Source organism: Trachymyrmex cornetzi, unplaced genomic scaffold (genome assembly GCF_001594075.2).
Source record: "Trachymyrmex cornetzi isolate Tcor2-1 unplaced genomic scaffold, Tcor1.1 scaffold156, whole genome shotgun sequence".
NCBI lineage: Eukaryota > Metazoa > Arthropoda > Insecta > Hymenoptera > Formicidae > Trachymyrmex > Trachymyrmex cornetzi.
The window spans coordinates 2,667,521-2,689,091 of record NW_017296157.1 but is presented as its reverse complement, the minus strand read 5'-3'; the positions used below and the strand labels follow the sequence as shown (position 1 = coordinate 2,689,091).

Genomic DNA, 21,571 nt, shown 5'->3' with positions numbered 1-21,571 from the left:
CAAAGTCACGATAAAAGTGGAAAATATTTGGCAAACCATCTTACTGCGGGATAATCGAAAAAATCGGTGGAGTTCGTTCGGCGAAAGGCGAGTACCGCACTTATTAATAGGGAGACAGCTAGAATCGACTTCATCGTTGAAAAGAGGGCACGTTCGAAAAACCGGCGGCGCGGTCGGCCCGGATACGCGAATTGCGCGAACAAACTCGCGATTGCTCGCGGATTCTGGGCCATCGGCCATTGGTGTTCGTTAGATCGGTCAATCCCGGTCTCTACCTAGGCAAAATTTCACGCCAAGCGTACGTAGGTAGGGGTGAGGGAAAGTGAAAAGTACAACGCGCGTTGGGCAATTCGACTCGACTAGACCTCGCTTTAGCCGGCCGCCGAACTCGGCCAACCACGTTGGCAGTGGCGCAACAATTTGGCATTCCGATATGCCATACAGCACCTGTGTATACCACCACCATCATCATCATCGCGACCACCATCACCACCACCGACACCATCGTCATTATCACCGCCGTCGTCCTCGTCTGTCCTCGTCGCCACCACCGCTGCGACCACCACCGCTGCCGCCACCGCCGTCGTCATCGCTGTCGTCGTCGTCGCGAGCTACCACGAACCGGCCACATACCTACGAAGCCTCACCTATATGCCTCAACCTATCCCAGTTTATCTCGCAAGACCATTGATACATACCGACGAATATGTCCGGCCGAGGTACAGGTGTACCAGCGGACTCCGCTTTGCATCCTCTCATGATGCATTCTCTCGAGGAACTCCGTCATAAGACGAGAACACATAGGGACACAAGCCGCACTTAGGAAAAAAAAAAATTCTTCGATGACGAAAGTACTTTGAATCGAATGAGAGATTTATAGATATGCGGTCATTTAATCTCTCACGTATCGCGGTTGCTACATCGACTACTACATACGCAAAGGACTTAAATGAGATATCTGATTTTAAATGGATAATGATCGAAAATTCATAGTTTTGCTTGAAAATTAATTTTGTGGAACGAAATTAAATGAAAAGTTCAAGAAGTTAAAGAACGTGATAGTCCGATCACTTTTCAATAGAATTGGACGCGTGCATTTTTATCTAAAACTCTTAAACCAATCAATTCATCCCGTGAAAGGTTGTCGATTGCGTTACACTAACAAAAAATATTTCTATGGCGTACTCAGCGAATCAAGATGCAAGATGTTTGGCATTTAGATAAGTGAGAGTAAAAAAAATAAAATTCTAGTAAATTGTCTGGAAAATCCCACATACTTACTGCAATAGATACGTCAATCGCAAAATTAGTATGACATATTAAACGAGTTGTAAAAAATAATTCACACAATTATTTCAACACAATCAAACCATTTCATAGATTAAGACTTAATTAAGATTAATTAAATATTAGATTATCACGACAATTTTTTTTCGGTTTCTTTGAATTTAATAATGAGCTCTTTGACAATTAAAAATAAGTGAAGAGAGCTTTAGCAAATTATTTAGTTTGAAAAATTCTAATCATAAACACGTAATAAACACACAAATATCGCAAATTCACGTGATATGAAAATATTTTATCAACTTACTTATAGATCTAAAAAAACGTTATCATACGTTTTCATTTTGATTACCTTTATTAAATCAAATTTAATTTAGTTAATAACACTTATTTAATAGCTTGTTATATAATAATATATAATATATATATATTAATATAATAATATCTTTGAGACACATATCGAATATAATCTTTCAAAGGTAAACGCATTCAGAATCAGACACATTCGCTCGCAAATCCTGTTTTATGTGAAAACAGGATTAAGGGTAGGATTAAACACGATACTGAAAAAATCAATAATAAAGTAGTGCGAGTTTTTACTGACAAATTCACGGTGAATTTAACTATCTGCACGTCGGAAACTAGGCCATCGCACGCCTATCTCTATACTTTCTATAAATCGGTCAATGCGTGTTTGGCATTTATGTGTGACGACTCATCCCATTGACTAAGAATCGCTTTTTCTTTCTCACGTTTTATACTGATCTTCAAAGATAATTTAGACATGAGAAATATCTAACTCTCGTAAGGTAAATCTTGCACAAAGTTGTACCGACGCTCGCACGCTATAAATATTGTCTCATTCACGGACTGGCCTCTCGGTTGTTGTACGTTAAGAGAGAACGATATGCACTGGGTATATTAGATATATGAACAGTTGTTGCTACATACTGCATTGCGTTCTTTCTTCGAATCGCTTAATGAATTCGGTTGCAATACAGAGTTGATCGAGTCAACCGAGTAATACGCAACGCTGTGCAGAAATTGAGAAAAACATAATGCGCATGGTGTAAATACGTCGACTCTCTATTAAACATGTATTTTTAAAAAGACGCAAGCTTAAATCAATTATGTCAATTAATTATGTAAGTTGATATATATTACAAGATTCATCTATACTATCATATATAATATAATTTTTACATAAATTTTAAGATTTCTGAATTTAAATCCAGAGTTTTGGTGCTTCCAGATTTAATTTGAGTGACATTCATAGTCTGATTCTTATTTTAGGTCTTAAGTAATATCTTAAGATGCTAATACGACTCTCTGATTGGTTCATGACATCTTAAGACTGTACTTCGGATGGTCTTAAAATTGAGATCCGACTATAAATATCGGCTTTTGACTCTCGATAGTTTTACTCACCACTTATAAATTCTAGTGCCCGACTGTATTGTTAAATCTGCTGAATTGCTGAATTGATTTTGCAGGTGCAGTTCTTCCTGGTATTTGTGCATAGCGCACAGGCTCTCATCTTCGATTGCGGCTATCCCAAACTGATTGCGGCCCTCCTTCTACTTCACGCGACAATCTTCTTCGTGCTCTTCTCCGACTTTTACAGGTCCGCTTACCGCAAAGGAAAGTCCGCAAAGGAACTCAAGGCTGAATAGAACACACGAGGGAACATACGAAAGGGAAAATCTTCGTTCCGACGAACGAAACACGCAATACACACGTACACACATGTCGCGTCGAAATGTGGCTCCTTTCTACACCGGTGAACTTTTACGCTCGTTAATGTATCGACAGATGAGGAACTCATTGACCAGTCATATATACTTGAAAATGGAAATTGGGTCAATAAAGTGCAAGAGAAATTTAAATATTTAAATATACACACATTTAAATCCACGCGCGAAATATCAAAATTTATGATCTACTCTGAAAACAATACAATTGTAAATAGATCGATAAAAAGAGAACTATGGCGCCAACAAAAATTATGCTGACAATAATTTATAATTCTTATACATAAATAATTACAAAGAATTGCAAGTAGCGTAGGGGAAAATCTCACAGTCAGAAAAATTGACAAATGGGAAAGAAGGGTCAGTTGGTTAACGGGTTAATGCTATGGTATTTCTTATCTGTTTGCCAAGGCGATACAATGAAAAGTCTGCGATGACACAGGAAGGACTATTTATTATTAGAAATGCCTTTACGTCCGGTGGCGATCAAATGTGATTGTTTGATTGATTTTGCAGAGATAAATTGTATTGGCTCCCGATACATGAACGTCACGTTGAAACATTTTTCCGATAGATAATCGAGGTCAAACGTTTCATTGGTTCGGAGCACGAAGATTTCTTTCTCACGGAAGAATATTTTTATTTGTTATACCCTTTCCGGGCGTGTATCTTCCGCAGGATATCTCAGGTCTCGCGCGCACCTTGGACTAACTTCAATAGCTTTAAAATGTTGCCTCTATTATAATTTTAATCGGTCTCCAACGCCCAATTAACATTGTTCTTTAGGAGTTTAAGAAACGTCGCGAGGAATAAGTTAAATAAAATAAATGGTAAATGTAACTTTCTCCTTTTTTGAGGATAAAAAACCTAGAACTTTGATGTTGCAATAAACACAACGGAGAATAGAAAGACGAAACGAAGCAATAATAAAATGTACACGGCTTGAAAATTACATTGGTTACAATTGGAAAAATACTCTGCCATAAATCGGTCTTAAAAATTGTGCAATCGTGTGTGTGTGTGTGTGTTCGATATTTGTAATTTTATTAGAATCAATATAATGTATTAAAATAAAAATTTAAAGACTCACACACACACGATATGTTTTGTCTAATTCTTAAATAATTCTGGAACCCCCCCCCCCAATTAATTAATATAAAATAAATAAAAATATATCTAAGAAGCTCATCTTTATATTATATTTAAAGCAACAAGAGATTGCTACAACTTTTCAATTCGAGAAATGGAGCAATCGGGAAAGGTGCAATGTACGCTTGCCAACGTTATAGAGACTCCCAGATATACCGCAGTGCGGCACGGATTACGACAGATCCTTACCAATAAATTTATATCGAAAAATAGCTAGAAATGTGTGAAAGAATTCATGTATCCACATCAACGATACATGATGATACAAATCCCGTCTTCTTCAAAAATCATACATGGAAAGAACAATTTTGCTAAAGTATCTAAAAATTTAACTAGCTAGAGATCTGAAAATAATTTTATTGGACTATCAAAATAATTATGTAGAATACTCAAACGGGTTTCTAAAATATAAAAATTGTTTACAGTATTGCTCATCATATTTCACATATAATTAATTTAATGGTCCAACAAAATTATTTTCAGATCTAATTAAATTTTATATATTTCTGCAAAATTATTCTTTTCATACGACTTTCCACACGAAAAGAACAGTTTTATTGAAGTATTAAAAAATTTAGCTAGATACAAATCAGAAAATAAATTTTGTTAAACTATCAAAATAATTTTGTAGGACGTTCAAGCTAGAATGCCAAAACCTTTTACAGCATTGCTCATAATGTTTGAGTGTTATATGTATAATAGTTTTGATAGTCTAACAAAATTATTTTTAGATCTGTATTATCTAGCTAAATTTTTTGATACTTCAGTAAAATCATTCTTTCCATATGGCTAAACGAAGCTTAACAACAACTCGCGATCATATACTAATGCATATGGAGGAAATTTCAAATTTTAATGTATCATATTTTATTGCTTCGATTCGTCTTGTTAAACTCACCATTCTGTAAGGCACAGAGAGGCGATATATGTATATAGAAGTATATTTATATATTATTTGATTTAACGGAGAGAATTATCTCGCGAAACCACGCTGATGTTTCACCACTTATTCTACTTCCACGGGATTACATAGCGAAACGCGAAATGATGAATGTCGCGAAAGGGTGATAGAACCGGCGCGGACGCACGGTCCGATGCCGTCGGAGAGGACCCGCGGAGTTGCACGTCCGCACGGCGCTTCCCGTTTTATCGATTTCCTCGATGAAGCTGCGCAGCCACGAGGAGCGCACGAAGCGATACCGCGAACAATGCAGGACGATGGCCGAGGGGCGATTACAATAAGACTCTCGAGGTTTAACAGTTGTATGATAAGATGATAAGTTATTCTTTCGACGCGAAACAATAATCTTAGGGTTACGGCTCTCGCGTACGCCGGTCGCGCGTACGTGCACCGTCTTGTACATATTGTATCTCTCATTTTGTAACGATGAATAAAATATTAATTAAAATATTAACTCTCTGAATATGAATTCTAATTTGAATCTGCACCTGCAAATTAATTGCCTAACAATCATGAAAGGTCTTTAATTTAAAGATATTAAAATCTTTTAAAGATATTTCTAAACGAGCATGTAAAACAATAAAAGTGTTTAGTTTTGAAAAGTGTCTTATTCGAAAACACATAAAGATATTTAATTTTTTTTTAATATATTATTTGGAAACATCTCAAAAATGTTTAGTTTTAAAAAATGTTTTAAACTGAAAACGCTGTTTTATCTTAGATAATGTTTAGTTTCTATAAAGACAATTAATTTTATTTCATTAAATTTGCCAGTTTTGCGATCAAATTTTCCAACGCGACACCATCTCTCGTGTTTCGATATACTAAAACACTTGTTAGCATCGTAAGTAATAGCTTATGTTTCAAAATGCTTCATTTTTTGTAAACGTTTAGTATCAATTAAATGTTTTGTTTTTCAAGGCAAAGAAAGTGAACTTTCAGTCATCATAATGACATTTTTTTCGTTTACCTGTAAGAAAAAAATTAATACTTTTTAATAATTTAAATAGTTACATACTTAAAACTTTTTTTAATGTTCAGATTTAAAACACTAAAACTGTTTAAAGCTGAAATATCTTTTATTATTAAACGTTTATTTTGGAAAATATTATTTAAATGTAAGCATTTTAAACACTGCACTTTTTACAGCGAGTCGATTAATAAAATATAATAAATAACGTCAGCTTGTTACGTAATTATATGATAAATACACAAAACTTCTCACAAACTTTTTTGTCACTCTGTAAAGTGTGAGATACCTTACATTTTTCTAGGATACATGTTATGAAATTATCTAGAACAGATTTCGATTAAAATTTAATTATTTCTATATTATGTTTTCTAGGGAAAACGGAATAATTCCGATCGAAATCTATTCCAAATAGTTGCCATAATATGTGCCCAAAATCCGAAATAATTCCCAGTTCAATCTTAGTAATTTGAATTTTATACTAATCTAACGCGAATTGTCAAAGATTATTACTGCGTTTATCTATCGTTTCATAAAGTAGAAAATTTATTGTTAAATACATTTTATTGATATAGATTATGTACATTAACAGGACACAATTCCCTTTTTACATGTGCAGTCTAAATTACCAACGACGATGAATCAAATTTATCAAAATTCAGTGGACTTTCACGCTGCTGCTGCTTGCCGTATCCTCTTTTCTCTTTCAAGAAGACGACGTTCCCTTTCATATTCTTTCATTCTCATGACGTAACTGTAACAGATACAATATTATTATTAATGTATCTTGAAAATTTATAATATGATACAGGTATTCCAAACAATATGAGATACTTACTCTTCAACGTGGCACTCATTATATTGGTGTCTTTCATGCGCGCACTTCAACATGAAGGGATAATGACGTCTCTTACACTCATGTAATTCCATATACTTGTGGGCGCAATAATCGCGTTTGTCACGAGGAATCTTGAAAGCCATCATGTCCTCTTCTGACAACGGCATCTCTGTAAGTTTGGCACACTAATTAGAATTTGGACGGAACACATATCCTGATATCTAATTAAAATATAAAATTTGCATCATAAATGCTATTGCTGACCAGATATAACTCTTTAGTTAACGATAAATATAAGCAATTAAAACGTAACATATCCTAATTTTTTAAACATAATATTAATGATAAAACAATAAAACAACAAAATGTCATATTAAAAATCAAAACAATTATTCACTAAATTAATTGAAGATAATTACAGTCACATAAAAACATTTGAATTTATAACTTATTTTTCATGGATAAATCATTCAAGAATAGAACATATACTCAAGTGAGCTTCTTTCCGGTAAAATATATTAATATTTTCATGCAATTTTCATATATCCAATAAGCAAAATATTAGTAGCATAATTCACTAGTATACATATTTGAGAGCAGAATGTTGTTGCAGGTCAACATTAATTGCACATCTACATTAAATTTAACCAAGCCAGCAGAACCTACAGATATGTAATCTAACAGTAAATCAGCAGGAGGTTTGTGTATTTTAAAATGAGATGAAAATTACAAAAATTAATTAAATTCACTAGAATATTTATAATTTCATTTGTCAACACCTAGTGAATTTGTTTATTTTTATAATTTTCACCTCATTTCAAAATACGTAAAATGCTTTTTATTTAGTGACAAGTCAACACAAACATCATTCTATCTTTCACATTCAGAGAGTAAAGATAGGAAGACACTTTTATCAACTTGTGTCACCAAATAGAAAGCACTCGCACAACTGATTCTCTGATCTCTGCAGATTGATTCAGTATCTTGAAACAAGGTGAAAATTATAAAAGTGAGCAAATTTACTAAAATATTTATAATCTTATTGGTCAATGCCTAGCAAATTTACTCATTTTTGTAATTTTTCGTTCATTTTAAAATACAGAATCGATCCCCTGATTCCTGATTTTATTTAGTTTCTGCAGTCAATCTGTTATTATATTCTACCAATAGATTCTATTACATTTTTGCTGACATTCTACCAACAAAATTGGTAGCAAACATTTTGGAAAATCTCTTTCAATTTTGAGTACTTGTATATTTAATCATGGAGGTAGATGTTATGAAGTCGATTACAATAACACATAATTAAATGGCTAATAAAATTCAATCCCATAATTATGTCATTCGGTCTCGACAAGAGGATCTATCAAAACCAGATGACAATTGAAAATAAAATTCTGATTCCACGTCTAGACAATCGCAAATACACATTCAATTGATAACAAAATATTATGCGATACAAAAAGAGGTTAGGTTCGAACATACTTCTGATTTTTCGACCATTAGGAAATCCATACATCGGATCGAACGTCGGTTTACCGTCGGACTTGGGCATTGTGTCGGGATGCGTTATGTAGGTAGCGATGTAATTACCCATTATTTAATTCAAGTTGTATCCAGCAAACAATCGAAAGAAAACCGTGAGTGCACCGTGTTGGGTTGCACTGACATCTACTAATCTACTGATCTAACTTATATAATATATTGACGTATATCGTACACAAAATCAAATTACATCGATTAATTCAAATAATTATTTACTTATTATATAAATTATTAAATTATTTATTTGATGAATTGAAAATTTAGGAATTCCACATCTGAACAATTTTGTCAAAACTATAAATAAAAAGTTAAAAAATTTCTCACAAGCTGGACTTTTTACAAATGCAAATATATATTCATATTTATCCAATTTATTCAAAGATCAAAACTTTACATTTTGATGCTCTGCAAATTCATGTATAAAATGAGTTTATATACAATTACAAAGGGAGATTTAATAATAAGAATATCAGTCGTTTGAAAATACTCTTTATTAATCTGAAATAAACATATTGATATATTAAAATAACGTTCAGTGTAATAATGAGGAATAGTTATGAAAATCGCTTCCAGGCTAATCTCCATACTTTATTTTTTACAAAAAAGTAATCTTATTTCAAAGGAGTAGTAGATCTGTGTAGTATACAATTTTTTATCAGCGTCATATGTGTACTATTATCACGGCTTACTCCGTCAAGCTGCATACTTACAATAGGAAGTTTGTTTTTCAACTTCTATCATAATTTAATCGTCATCCTCTTCCATAGGTTCCGCAACTCCACTACCTGGAACATAATATAATATAAAATACAATATTGTATAATAGAATCCAAATTATTTAATAATCATTTTCATTTTCAAGTCTGCATTTAATGTGTATAATAATAATATTGTCACAGAGAGTATTTATTGATATTAACAATATTATTGACTCTGTAGATCTACAAGAATTATATATATATATATATATATATATATATATATGCAATGTATAAGGAACTTATACCATTTTGCAATCGTTCATCGCCTGGTATGTGACCAGCCTGCAGCAATTTACTAAGCCTCTGTACTTCCTCCAGAGAAGACGCATTTGAAATGGCCTCTCGAATTTTATTACGTTCCTCAGGAGTGGTCAAAGGCTTGTCAGCAGCTGCACCCGCCGTTTGTGCCTTCACCTTTTTAGCTATTTCGCGTGCCATCTCTTTGCCACGCTTGCTTCTAAAGTATTCTGTCGCTGCCTCACGTTCTGCCTGCTTGATTTTTCGAAAATCAAGCAATCTGAGTTGGGGAAATCTGTAGACGATGTACTGTCTATACTGTGGCTTAGCAGAAACTGGATTTTGAAGCAGACACAAATTTGTAAGATTCTTCAGTGGTATCAGAGGCTCTAGATCACCCAGTTCTTGTATCATATTGCCAGTCAACATTAGACATTGCAAATTCGGTATATACTGCTCCAGTCCTTCGCCAATCCTGACGATGCGATTGTTATTGAAGAACAGGGTCTTTATCCTTTTCAAAAGTGGAAAACCATCCAGCTTACGTATGTCGTTATCAGAAAAGTCTATCGTGTCAAACTGATCCTACATGAAAAACAATGTAGTATAATGTAATAATTATGTTGTAATAAGACTATATATTTTTGGGTTAAAGATATAAAGACTATGATATAAAGATGTAGACTATAATATAATGATGATATTATAAATATAAGTCACTATTTCTCCTAAGTATATACATACCAAGGTTGCACCTAGATTTTCAATGGTGGGTATCTTATATCCTGCAACACACCAGTGAAACAAAAATAATGGAGTGAATGCGATATATGCAATAACAACAGATTTTGTACACAACAAACCTCGGAGATCTAATTCGCGATCTCGCACGGGATTTATGTACTGCATAGATTGCTCTATGAGTTCCGGCGTCAATTTCACCATCTTGAGCGGTTTTTATAACCACTATTTTTATAACAATCTACTTTCAAACCTAAACAGTACAACCGGACGTGTTACAAATTACAAACACTCTCGCACGTGTTTGCACGTCTTATATTATTGTGCGTCGCTCGATTTGATAAAAAGAAGTTTATATGTTTAGTTAGGTTAAGTTAAAATGCTAGAAGCAACTAGCGACATCAACAACGAGGGAACTATTCGAAACATTTATCGATATTAGGTACGACAATAATTCTCCTTATCTATATTGTATATAAACGTATTTTTAGTAAAAGTAAAAAATTACTACTGCTGCAATTAATTTAGAAATTAAAACATAATTTTAGCAAATAGTTCAGCATTCAGCATATAAAAAAATAATATGCATGATTTTGATAGACTAATAATTAAATATATTAATTATATATAGTTCTATACAATTTAAGTTTTTGGAGATAATTAGATATATATCAATTATAATTCCACAAACTTCTTGTAGATAAAATTCCAATTAATTCAATTCGTTCAGTCAATAAAATCACTTGAAGCGAAATTTATAATTATAATTTGATGCATATTGTTCATCACATAAATTATGTCATCAAATCAAATATATCAAATTTATTTTCAACGGACAAAATCCGCGCTATTATTATAATTCTTAATATTTATCAAGCTTATAAAAATATGTGCGATTTTCACAATGATAGCTCGACACAACATGAAAAATAACAATGAATATAATTTTTGTCTCATCAATATTTTTTGCTAATATGAAAATTACATTTCTTCCTCTACTGTAAAAAATAAGACGATATAAAAACATCAATAACTCACAGTTAATGATTGCGCAGTAGTACATAATAATATCCAGTCGTGTTAACATGTGTGTTTTGCTAAACGATATAATGACTTTCTTCTTTCATTCGGAAGAATATTTAAAAAATGTAAAAAATATTCTTACGCTCCATTCGTGATTTTTTTTTTTCTGTTCGGTATTTAGAAAAAAGAAGACAGCTAGATAATAAGAATTGGCAGGCTTTAATAATTATATTTTTACAATCTGTTTATAACATTCAATATATTTTCGCCTCAGGCTCTTTGTTGGTTCTGCAACAAGTAATATATGCAAAACATGTTGTATTTAGTTCATGATAGAGCAATTTCTTGGAATATTTCACAAAGATTGCATAACTATATATTAAACGCGTACAAGTAAAATGTAAGTGGTAATAAATAAAATCCGGTTCTCGATTTAATAAAGCAAGTAAGTATATTAAGCATTAGAAATATAGTGCAGTCGCTAGTTAGGCACTTAATTTCAGCTCTATAAAACTAGCGGGACCAAATCAGCAGAATCAAATCGGACCTATCAGAATTTTTTTAGTACTAATTTTGTACTAAATTATACCATCAATGATAATTTTGTACCGTGTGCCGTCTTGCATTTTTTTGCACGACCAATGGTTCGATGATATGATAATATTCGCATGAGCGACATTATTTTTATGAATTTTTGCAACTCACAAGCGTGAATAACTTTACAAAAAAAATCTCAAATTTTTTTTGCGAAACACGTATCTCATGTTTTTATCTGTAGTAATATACGTTAGTAATTTAAAAAAAAATATAATCATAATGTTTCAAAGGTACCCGGTTTGACATGGAACGCCTCATAGATAGAGAACTGAAAATTTCGAAATAGAACTCGAATGGACTGTATAGTTAAAAAATTCGAGTTCTATTTTGAAATTTTCAGGATTACTTCATAATTGAAATGGGAATACGATATTTTTACAAAATTTTTTAATTGATGAAGTAATGATGAAAAATGTTCATAAAAATTGTAAATAAATGGAAAATGATTTATTTATATGAAAATAATAAATTAAAAATAATCCAATCATAGATTAATTTAAGATCTTTAGAATCGGACTTTTAATCTCGGAAAATCTTACATTTTTTTGTATGACTAATTATTTCAACGATATAATAATTTGAATGTTCCATGAGTGACGTTTTTTATAAATTTATGCAACTTACAAGCGTCAATAACTTAACAAAAAAATCTCACATTTTTCTCATGAAACACGTGTCTTATTGAATATGTTAGCATACTAAATAAAAATAAAATGATGTTTCGAAGATGCACGGTTTGACGTAGAATAGATTGTAAGTATATACTAATAAAGTCATTTTAAGAAGAAAAAACATGTAAAATATTAACTTACTTTCAATGGTATAAATTAATATACAAATTCAGTTGTTTTAATTTTTTCCCTCATTTTATTTTTTTTTTATGGTCCTGCCCGCTAAAATATTATCAACGTCATTATTTTCTTGGAAATGACATAATATAGAATTGTTTTTGACAGTACAAAATAGTACAAATTCAATCATATTGATTTCTGATATTATTTTTTTTTCTTTTATTTTAAATTGGTCCTACTAGCTTAATATTAAGGCAGCAGCGCCACAATTTTTTTCGAAATGACACACGGTACAAAATTATCATTAATGGTTCAATTTAGTACAAAATGAGTATTTAAAATTTCGATAGATCCAGATTGATTCTGCTGATTTGATCCTGCTAGCTTTATAGAGCTCTTAATTTCACCATCTCTGAACATCGACATCACAATGGTGAATTGTATTCAGTAAAATAATTAATAATATTTAATTAATGAACTTTTTTTTGACATTGTGTCTTATAAAGTCAAGAAGTTTGTTTGGATAATCTCGTAAAAGATTTACCGATAGAAATTGTAATTCTTATTCATTTGCAACTGTTGCGTAAAGAATAAGATCCTTTTTATCACTCTTTGGGTTTCTCCCATTTCGTATTTTCTTCGAATTTAATGAATATTTGTTTCAAATGTTATTGATACAACAAAAAACAAAGACTTACTTATATTTGTAAATGTAATTTATTCATGATTATTCATTCTTAGCAACTAGATCTGGACCACAGTTGTAAAAATATGCATACATTGAATTAATTTATACATACATAAAATGTAATTAATTGTCTTTATCAATAATATTAAACGCTTAATTAAGAAAATTTCAGATCTAAACGATCTCAATTAATATATGAAAAATTATATATTATTTTATTCAAATACATAAAAAATTATTGTCTTAATCCTACATTTCTTAACTTGGCTGGGTCATGACCCGAGACATTTTTAAACATCTGTATTTTCTTACATACATCCTAGATTTTAACTGTCCTGTAGCTGGAGCTAAGACTTTCTAAAACCATTGTTAACATTGCAAGAATGAACCAAAAAAATATTCGGGTTATCACGATTCACCTCAACGTCCGTGTAACATTTTAACATCACAATGACGTTGGATTAAAGATTTAGAAAAAGTCTGTTTTACACAAATGCAAACTGGCAAAAATACAGAATTGAATATTTTTAACTTAACTAACCTTTGCGAATTTTTCTATTTTCATTAATAGTAATTCATCTGTCCAACTAATATGGTAAGATCAAAATTATCTTAAAGAATTGGAAAGAATACGGGCGTTAGGAGTCAGGCGCAGAAGACGTCGCGCAAATAATACACCTATGAAGCTTGAAACTTCTTTACCAACAAACTTATTCAACAAACGCGCTTACATGTTTCAGCTCATTTTTGAGCCTTCCTCAGAGCAACCACAAACTAACATACATAAAGTAAAATTTATCCTGTCATAGTAAGCTCCCCTACATCGAGAATTTAAATGCCAGAATTAAACAAAAAGAAAGAAAAGGAAAATGAAAAAGAAGGGAAATATTAAAAATGTCGAATTAGAGAATATAGAAACTAATTTATCAAAAAACTTTAAGAATATAATTAATTATCCTCAAAATAAGGACGCTCACCACGATTACAAAGCATATCGCAAACATTACCATGAATAATTCAAAAACCGGTTCTTGATATGTTGACCAGTCGGTATCAGACACAGTGAGTCACTTTTTACTTACATTTTAATGTTGGATTTTTCCATTTGTTATCTCGAAAAATAGTAATAGCTAATAATTAAAAAGTGACTCATTGTGTCTAATACCGACTGGCCAACATATCAGGAACTAATTTTTAAATTATTCATGGTAATATTTGCGATATGATGCTCTTTGTAGGGGAAAGTGGGGGAACTGTGCGCAGCGGGTAATTGTGCACCTCCTGGTTTGGTACTTTTCCAATAGATGAAGACATCACCATGGTGAAATTTTTACGCAGGAAGTCGTCCTCTCAAGATATAACTACAAAAGATACGACGTAAATACATCGCTAGCCAGAGAAATACAAAAAAAGTAAAATTACATCTTTTCTTGTTATTTTAGCATTCAGAAAATAAGGTGGTAAATCCGTATTTTTAATTTGTTTGTTTAAAATTGTATACGTTATTAAAGTACGTTATTATGTGCATCTTTTGAGCTGTTATTTATTAAGTTTGGTTAGGAATTATATTCTTAAAGTTTTTTGATAAATTAGTTTCTATATTCTCTAATTCAACATTTTTAATATTTCCCTTCTTTTTCATTTTCCTTTTCTTTCTTTTTGTTTAATTCTGGCATTTAAATTCTCAATGTAAGGGAGCTCACCATGACAGGATAACTTTTAGTTTATATATGTTAGTTTGTGGTTGCTCTGAGGAAGGCTCAAAAATGAGCCGAAACATGTAAGCGCGTTTGTTGAATAAAGAAGTTTCAAGCTTCACAGGTGTATTATTTGCGCGACGTCTTCTGTGCCTCCTAACGCCCGTATTCTTTCCAATTCTTTGATTTATAAGGAGTCTTGGTTAGTGTGATTTGTTATGCAAAATTATCTTAATTAAAACTTGATAAACATCTCACTGAATTCTATATTAATTTGACGTCACTGTGATATTGTATATTACTTGGACAATTTAAAGAAAAGACGAATGTAAAAAAAGGTAGTAAATGCGTATCTACCTAAACAAAATAAGAACTGTCAGTTTTATGTTTTTTTTTCCTTTTATGACGATTCAGCCGGTATTTGGTATCGTTGTGTATACGAAAAGTCAATGAACGCGGTATAAATAACTGAATGACAAGTTTTCCTTGAGTAAGATGTTTTTATAAACTCGCTATCAGACGTAAATAAAAACATCATTATATAAATGTGACGTTTTAAGAAAAGAATATTCTGCGTATTAAAATAGATTTTGACGTACCGACGAATAACATAAACGCCTTTAAATCCAACTTGTTATTCAAATTTATTCAGTTTTATAATCTATTTTATAGTCTAATAGTCATTTAATTGATTTGTCTCTTAATTAATACTTCATCTTCCTTTCATAGAACAACAGTCACCTTAAATAATAAAATAAAAAAAGAATAAAAAAAAAGGGATTAGCAAGAACAAATTATGACAAGAAAGATTCTGGAGATTAGAAAGATGCGCAGGTTGTTGGCTCGTTCGCGAGGTAAACAGCACGTATTGTGACAACGTGCGCATGTACACATTTCCTGCGTGCAAATGGTAGCTTAAATCCGAACGCGCACGCTCGTTATGTACACACCATGCGAATTTTAATTCCGCAAGTGATAATCACCGTGATAATTAAGCAGCGAAATGGCACGGCCAAGGTCGTTCCCGGCTGCCAGTCACCGATATAAAATTTTTTTGCTACTTGGTCTTTGTCTCCTTTATCCATAGTCCTCTCGGCCGCTACCACGGATACGATGTCACTTCCTTGTTTGTCCAATTCGTGTCCATTAATTTCGTACGACGCATGTTCGTTAATTTATCGTGATTCATATATTATTCGAAAATATTCGATATTTATATATTCGAAAAAAGGATTAAATAAGCGTAACCTTCGTATAAGGAGCCATTGTGAAAGGTATCCAAGCGTGAGTTGTGCAACTAGGCCGAATATATAAAATACGGTATTATCATTGAAGATTGCCCAAAAAGAAAGTCGAAATGTTTGAAAATCTTTTGTATTTTTTAATACAAAAGATTTAATTTTACGCTTTACTGACTGTGCTTGATTCTCATTTGCTCTATTTTCTTTTGATTTTATTAATTTGCCTCTTTATTTTTTCTATTCAATGTTTATTGTTTATTGTATAATTTCTTTATACTTAAGTTGTTGTCTTTCCGTCGTAAATTGTTACCGTTAGAAAAATTGCTCTTGCTAAGTCTATATAATTTCATACTCTTCTTTAGCTTCCGTCCGACACGATTCGAATACTCAAATAGATATGAGGGTGCGCTAAACACTGCTCATTAGTGTTTCACGCCACGTAGATCGTAGGCTTGTTCGCTATGCGCGGTCTCTTACAAATAAGGACCACCCAGTGCCAAAGTTCGTTGCGCGCATTGCGAATAGTAGTAAATTATATAAATAACTAATGGCATTTGTCTCGATTGCGTCTCGATCTTGCGGAGTGGCTTGTCACGCATCTTGAATGCCGATTTCTAATCGACAACAAAAACACATTTACGATCGTTACGCGTCACGGACACATGATCCACTCACTTAAAGGCTCAAGTCTAGTCAATGCAAAATTGCGACGTTTGGTCCACAGATACGGTCAAGGATTCAAGGAATGAATTGTCAATCTTTCACATGTCTTCGATTATGGACATTGTTGCTCAATATGTTATTTTGATTAAATGATATTTTAATTTGCAGACAATTATTTTCCTGTGTCATTATCAATAGCAACCGTATATGTAGAATCATTTAGATTGTATATATTGATAAAAAAAACTCAAAATAGAGACAGCATAAAAATAGGCAGATCAAAAGTTAAATAAAATTTTAATAGGTAATGCGATCCACTAGAAATTCCAGTATTAAAATTAAATCATTATGCATCACCATTTAAGAATTCTCATTAAATGCTCATTATAACTCAATTTGCATCTGTTCCTTTTTTACCAGTAACAAGATTTCCTTATTTTTTAATTGAGATCATCTTCTATTTGTATCGTAGCAAAAAAAATCAATACTTCGAGTTACGGAAAAGTACAAAGATGATTTCATCAATCTGATTGCGTCAATCTGATCACCCAATAAACCATGACTCATATAAAAAATGGAAAATAAAAAAGCGTACTTTCCGTCAAATTATTGTACACTATTAAAATGTGTAGAAATGTTTATTAAACAAATATATATATATACAGGGTGTCCCGAAAGTTTTTACCAATCGCTTTTGTGTAGATAGAGCGGACTAAACTGAATCGAAAAGTCCTCTACCATTTTGCAATTTTCGCAATAGTTAACAAAATATTAATTACTAAAAATTGCCAAATATTGGTCTTGAATAATTTTGTACTCAAATACTATAAACTTTACAGAAAAACTGCAACAGACAAAAATCATTTATTTTCTTCTCATAAAGTTCTGAGAATTTTTTCAGAATTTTTTCATACCGTACTTTTTCATATTGGTAAAAATAAGAAAATGCAGTACTAAAAAGTTGATAAAAAATTTCTAAAAAATTCTCAGAGCTTTATGAGAAGAAAATTAATGATTTTTGTCTCTTGCAGTTTTTCTGTAAAGTTGATAATATTTGAGAAAAAAACTATTCGAGACCAATATTAGGCAATTTTTATATAGTAATTAATATCTTGTTAACTATTGCAAAATGGTTGAGGTTATACTCAGTTTAGTCCGCTCTATCTACACAAAAGCGATTGGCAAAAACTTTCGAGACATTCTTTATAGAGAGAGAGAGAGAGAGAGAGAGAGAGAGAGAGAGAGAGAGAGAGAGAGGAGAGGGGGGAGAAGGCCCCTATTATGAGATACCAAGTTCATTTTAAGCAAATACTAGAAGTTTATGGGCAGAATTTTAAAAAATAATAGGTCATTTTGAAGGGAATTTAATAAACTTTAAGATATAATATTATGTCAAATTTAATTCAAATTCAATTATTTTTTAAATTAAAGAAATTTAGAAAGTAAGCAAATCGCAAAGTCAAAAAATTGTGCTTGTATAATATATGAGATACCTCGAAAAATCGATAATAAAATGCAAAGCACATCAGTATTTCAATTAAAAAACTTTATTTAATGCAACAAAATATAATAATGGACTCTTAAAATTCAAACAATAAGAAATTAACAAAGGGCAAGTGAGAGTAAATAATAACTGCGCGGTTAGAAATGCGCTATAAAAAGTTTTTTAATAATATTTGAGACAAAAATATACTTCTTAACGAAGTTCTGGATGTTTCGACTGACTTCCAGTTATCTTCAGCGATTTTCAATGTAAATAAACATACAAAATAAATTAAACCACACGGATACAAAATAGCGACGCAAGTTTACGAAGGTTACATTCTTTCTGACACTCCCCTGGCTGATAGCAATCGTGTGAAGTCACTCATCTCAATTCATGTTGGAGGAGTGTAACCTTAGTCATAGCCCAAAATAACAATAATCTAAATTTAAATATATAAAAACCATGAATTGTGTGTATGTTGCTATAATCGAAATTGAGAGAGCAGAGAACTCACCAGATGTAATCAAACAAGGAAGCCCCAAAGAAGTTGATGCAATAAACAAGTAAATTTTTCACAACATTCTCATTATAGTGTGACAACGTGACATGTCGACTCAACAGATAACTGTGTAATATAACACAAAGTTCTCGTCGAAGCGCTCGTGTATCGTATCCCTACAAGCATGCACTGAAAAAAAGAATTAGCTGTTGCAGCAAATTAGATGGTAAAATATGGCATAGCATTTTTAATTGATTGCAGCAGCTAATTTTTGGCTGTATTAACTTATCGAAATCCTATACTGACATTGCGGATAGACTAACGCAACCAAAAATTCGCTGTTGCAATCAAAAATTAGCTGCTACTGCCAATTAAAAATATTATGCTATATTTTACCATCTAATTTACTGCAGCAGCCAATCCTTTTTTTCAGTGTGGTAAACACAAATATACAAGATTAATAAACAGAAACTCAGAAATGTATATATGCTTTGACTAGATGTGCACTCAAGTGTAACACTATCTATTTAAACGTCTTTAAAACATTAATGTACGAATGCAAAAATTCAGTATCCGATTTTAAATTTAAACCATTTGATTGAAGTATAATAATATATAACATTTCGAAAATGAGTCTTTTATTAAAAAATCTTTCACAATCTTTAATTTTAACATTCTCCCAATCAAATTCATGGTCCTCTAATCTTTGTTCGGTAATTACTAGACTGCGGAAGTTTATGCAAAATACTTAACTGAATGTTTTGCATATTTTGCAATTTTGTAAATTTACAGATGGCAATCTCAATCTTTTTAATTCACCTTTTAATAACTCTTTAACGAACAACGATTGACTGCTAAAACTGGCCGATAGTTAATATTCAGTTAAGTATTTTGCATAAAGTTCCGCAGTCTAGTAATTACAGATTTAGTCGCAGATATTCCATTAATTTGGTTTTGATGTTTAGAAATTCTAGTTTTCAGTTTCCTACCTGTTTGACTTCTGTTACAGATTTCATAAACAACATTCTTATTTTGATAGAGAGAAAGAGCATTCTTCTGAGGTTTAATCATCGTCCTAAGTTTATTCATACTAAAAAAAAAGAAAAAAAATGTTATTTAATGTTTCTAAAATACAAACAAACAGCCAGTGCGTGCGCACAAAATTAGCATGCAATGTGTGTGTGTGTATTGTACCCACTTGTCTTCAGTTAGTTGGAACCAATTGCAGAAACAGACACTCGATGTTCATTCCGATTAGCCTTTTTATTATTATACAATAACATTTATACTTTAGCAACGATTTTTACTATGATGTAGGAGCATAGATTATTTCATATTACGATTTCCACGCCTTACAGTTTTACAATCGTCAAATCTAACTTCTATAATTAAGCAATTCAACATATTCTGTATTTTTCTGTTAGTACGATCTTACTCTACTACTACATGAAAAATTTATTGGCAAATATTTACTTATTAAATAATGAACAAAGTTTAAAGGCTCATCTCAATAAAACTTGAAGACATCCAAATTCTAAAATCTTTTTTTACAACGACTATAGGCATGATCTAATAATAAATTTGAATAATTTTCAATCCAAGAGCAATAAACTCATGGTAGAATAAATAGATAGCGTTTATTAGTTTAGCAGAAACGCCGCTATATTAGGCGCCTATCTCTAATAGGGGCTTTCCTCTATATGTGTGTGTATACATATTATATTATATTATTATATATTATATTATTATATATACAGGAGAAGACTATATTATGGTAATTGATTTTATTGAGTCTAGCGAGGGGGTAACTACTTAATGTAATCGTGGAATAGAATTCCTGAAATCATTATAAAATTTATATGAAATCCTTATGTATAATCCGATAATTACATATGCAACTATACAAGGAATAATTGTATAATATCAGATAAAATCGTTTATTTTACCAAATAACTTTATATATAGTGAAGAAAATTATTTTTCATTACATGAAATCGTATGAAATCACATAAAATCATATAATCTGTGGCACAATATTTCAGATATTGGTTACCCCTTCGGAGTCTAAACTCAAGGTTATAAAATATTTATTTAAGATACTATTTATAAAAATGCAGCGACACTGCATAATGATTCGAAGAGAAACAGATATGTTAATATATAACCTTCCATAAAAAGATTTAAAAAATATGATTTATCTAAAAGGCAGTATTCGATTACAAAATTAACAAATAAGTAAAATATTCTAAAATATGTATATGTATCCAAATGTATGTATTCACACATAACTTCCGCATATAGTCTGCCTAGTATTAAAAATCTATAGTACATGTAATATAAACTGTAGATTAACAGTAGAGTTACAATCGAATTATAGAATAATTATTTTGATATAAAAACTTCAAAAAAGAGGCCGTCAGCAATTAGTATATACGTTTAGAGGACCACATTAGCAAAATGCCATACCATGGTTAATTTTGCATTACTCTAAATGTATGCAACCAAATAAAATATTAAATAACAAAGAACACACTCAATTATACATATATTCATGTGATAATTATTCTCAAGTGTAAGAAGGAAGTATGTGTAATTAAATATTAAAATGTATCTTAAGAACATTTTAAAATGCTTGAAAGTAAAAATGCG

The 21,571-nt window shown here is 31.5% G+C and overlaps 4 protein-coding genes across 5 annotated transcripts in view; 1 reads left to right on the top strand and 3 right to left on the bottom strand.

Moving 5' to 3' along the window:
* The window catches only part of sit (stuck in traffic), a 74,806-nt gene extending 71,958 nt beyond the window's left edge, over positions 1-2,848 (bottom strand). Inside the window, exon 1 of the mRNA XM_018503394.1 lies at positions 2,713-2,848. The gene's annotated coding sequence lies outside the window, so the exon portion shown is untranslated. The remainder of the gene's footprint in view (positions 1-2,712) is intronic.
* The window catches only part of LOC108758419 (elongation of very long chain fatty acids protein AAEL008004), a 32,183-nt gene extending 28,118 nt beyond the window's left edge, over positions 1-4,065 (top strand). Inside the window, exon 5 of the mRNA XM_018503395.1 lies at positions 2,778-4,065. Coding sequence (XP_018358897.1) covers positions 2,778-2,957 — 180 coding nt within the window. The 3' untranslated portion in view covers positions 2,958-4,065. The remainder of the gene's footprint in view (positions 1-2,777) is intronic.
* A 2,631-nt stretch (positions 4,066-6,696) lies between these two features.
* ND-B18 (NADH dehydrogenase (ubiquinone) B18 subunit) lies at positions 6,697-8,631 on the bottom strand. The gene is made up of 3 exons (XM_018503240.1): positions 8,439-8,631; positions 6,954-7,122; positions 6,697-6,869 (listed from the first exon to the last, which is right to left on the bottom strand). The coding sequence occupies exons 1-3, from the start codon at positions 8,548-8,550 to the stop codon at positions 6,785-6,787; spliced, it is 366 nt and encodes a 121-aa protein (XP_018358742.1). The 5' UTR covers positions 8,551-8,631; the 3' UTR covers positions 6,697-6,784.
* A 339-nt stretch (positions 8,632-8,970) lies between these two features.
* U2A (small nuclear ribonucleoprotein polypeptide A'-like U2A) lies at positions 8,971-10,599 on the bottom strand. 2 transcript variants are annotated; one of them, XM_018503219.1, is made up of 5 exons: positions 10,360-10,599; positions 10,241-10,281; positions 9,505-10,081; positions 9,209-9,283; positions 8,971-8,996 (listed from the first exon to the last, which is right to left on the bottom strand). In XM_018503219.1, exons 1-4 carry the CDS (start codon positions 10,439-10,441, stop codon positions 9,243-9,245), a joined length of 741 nt encoding a protein of 246 aa, XP_018358721.1. In that variant the 5' UTR covers positions 10,442-10,599; the 3' UTR covers positions 8,971-8,996; positions 9,209-9,242. The 2 variants fall into 2 exon arrangements, with proteins under 2 accessions (XP_018358721.1, XP_018358720.1); XM_018503218.1 differs by lacking the exon at positions 8,971-8,996 and having other exon boundaries at positions 9,029-9,283.
* Between the last annotated feature and the right edge of the window lie 10,972 nt (positions 10,600-21,571).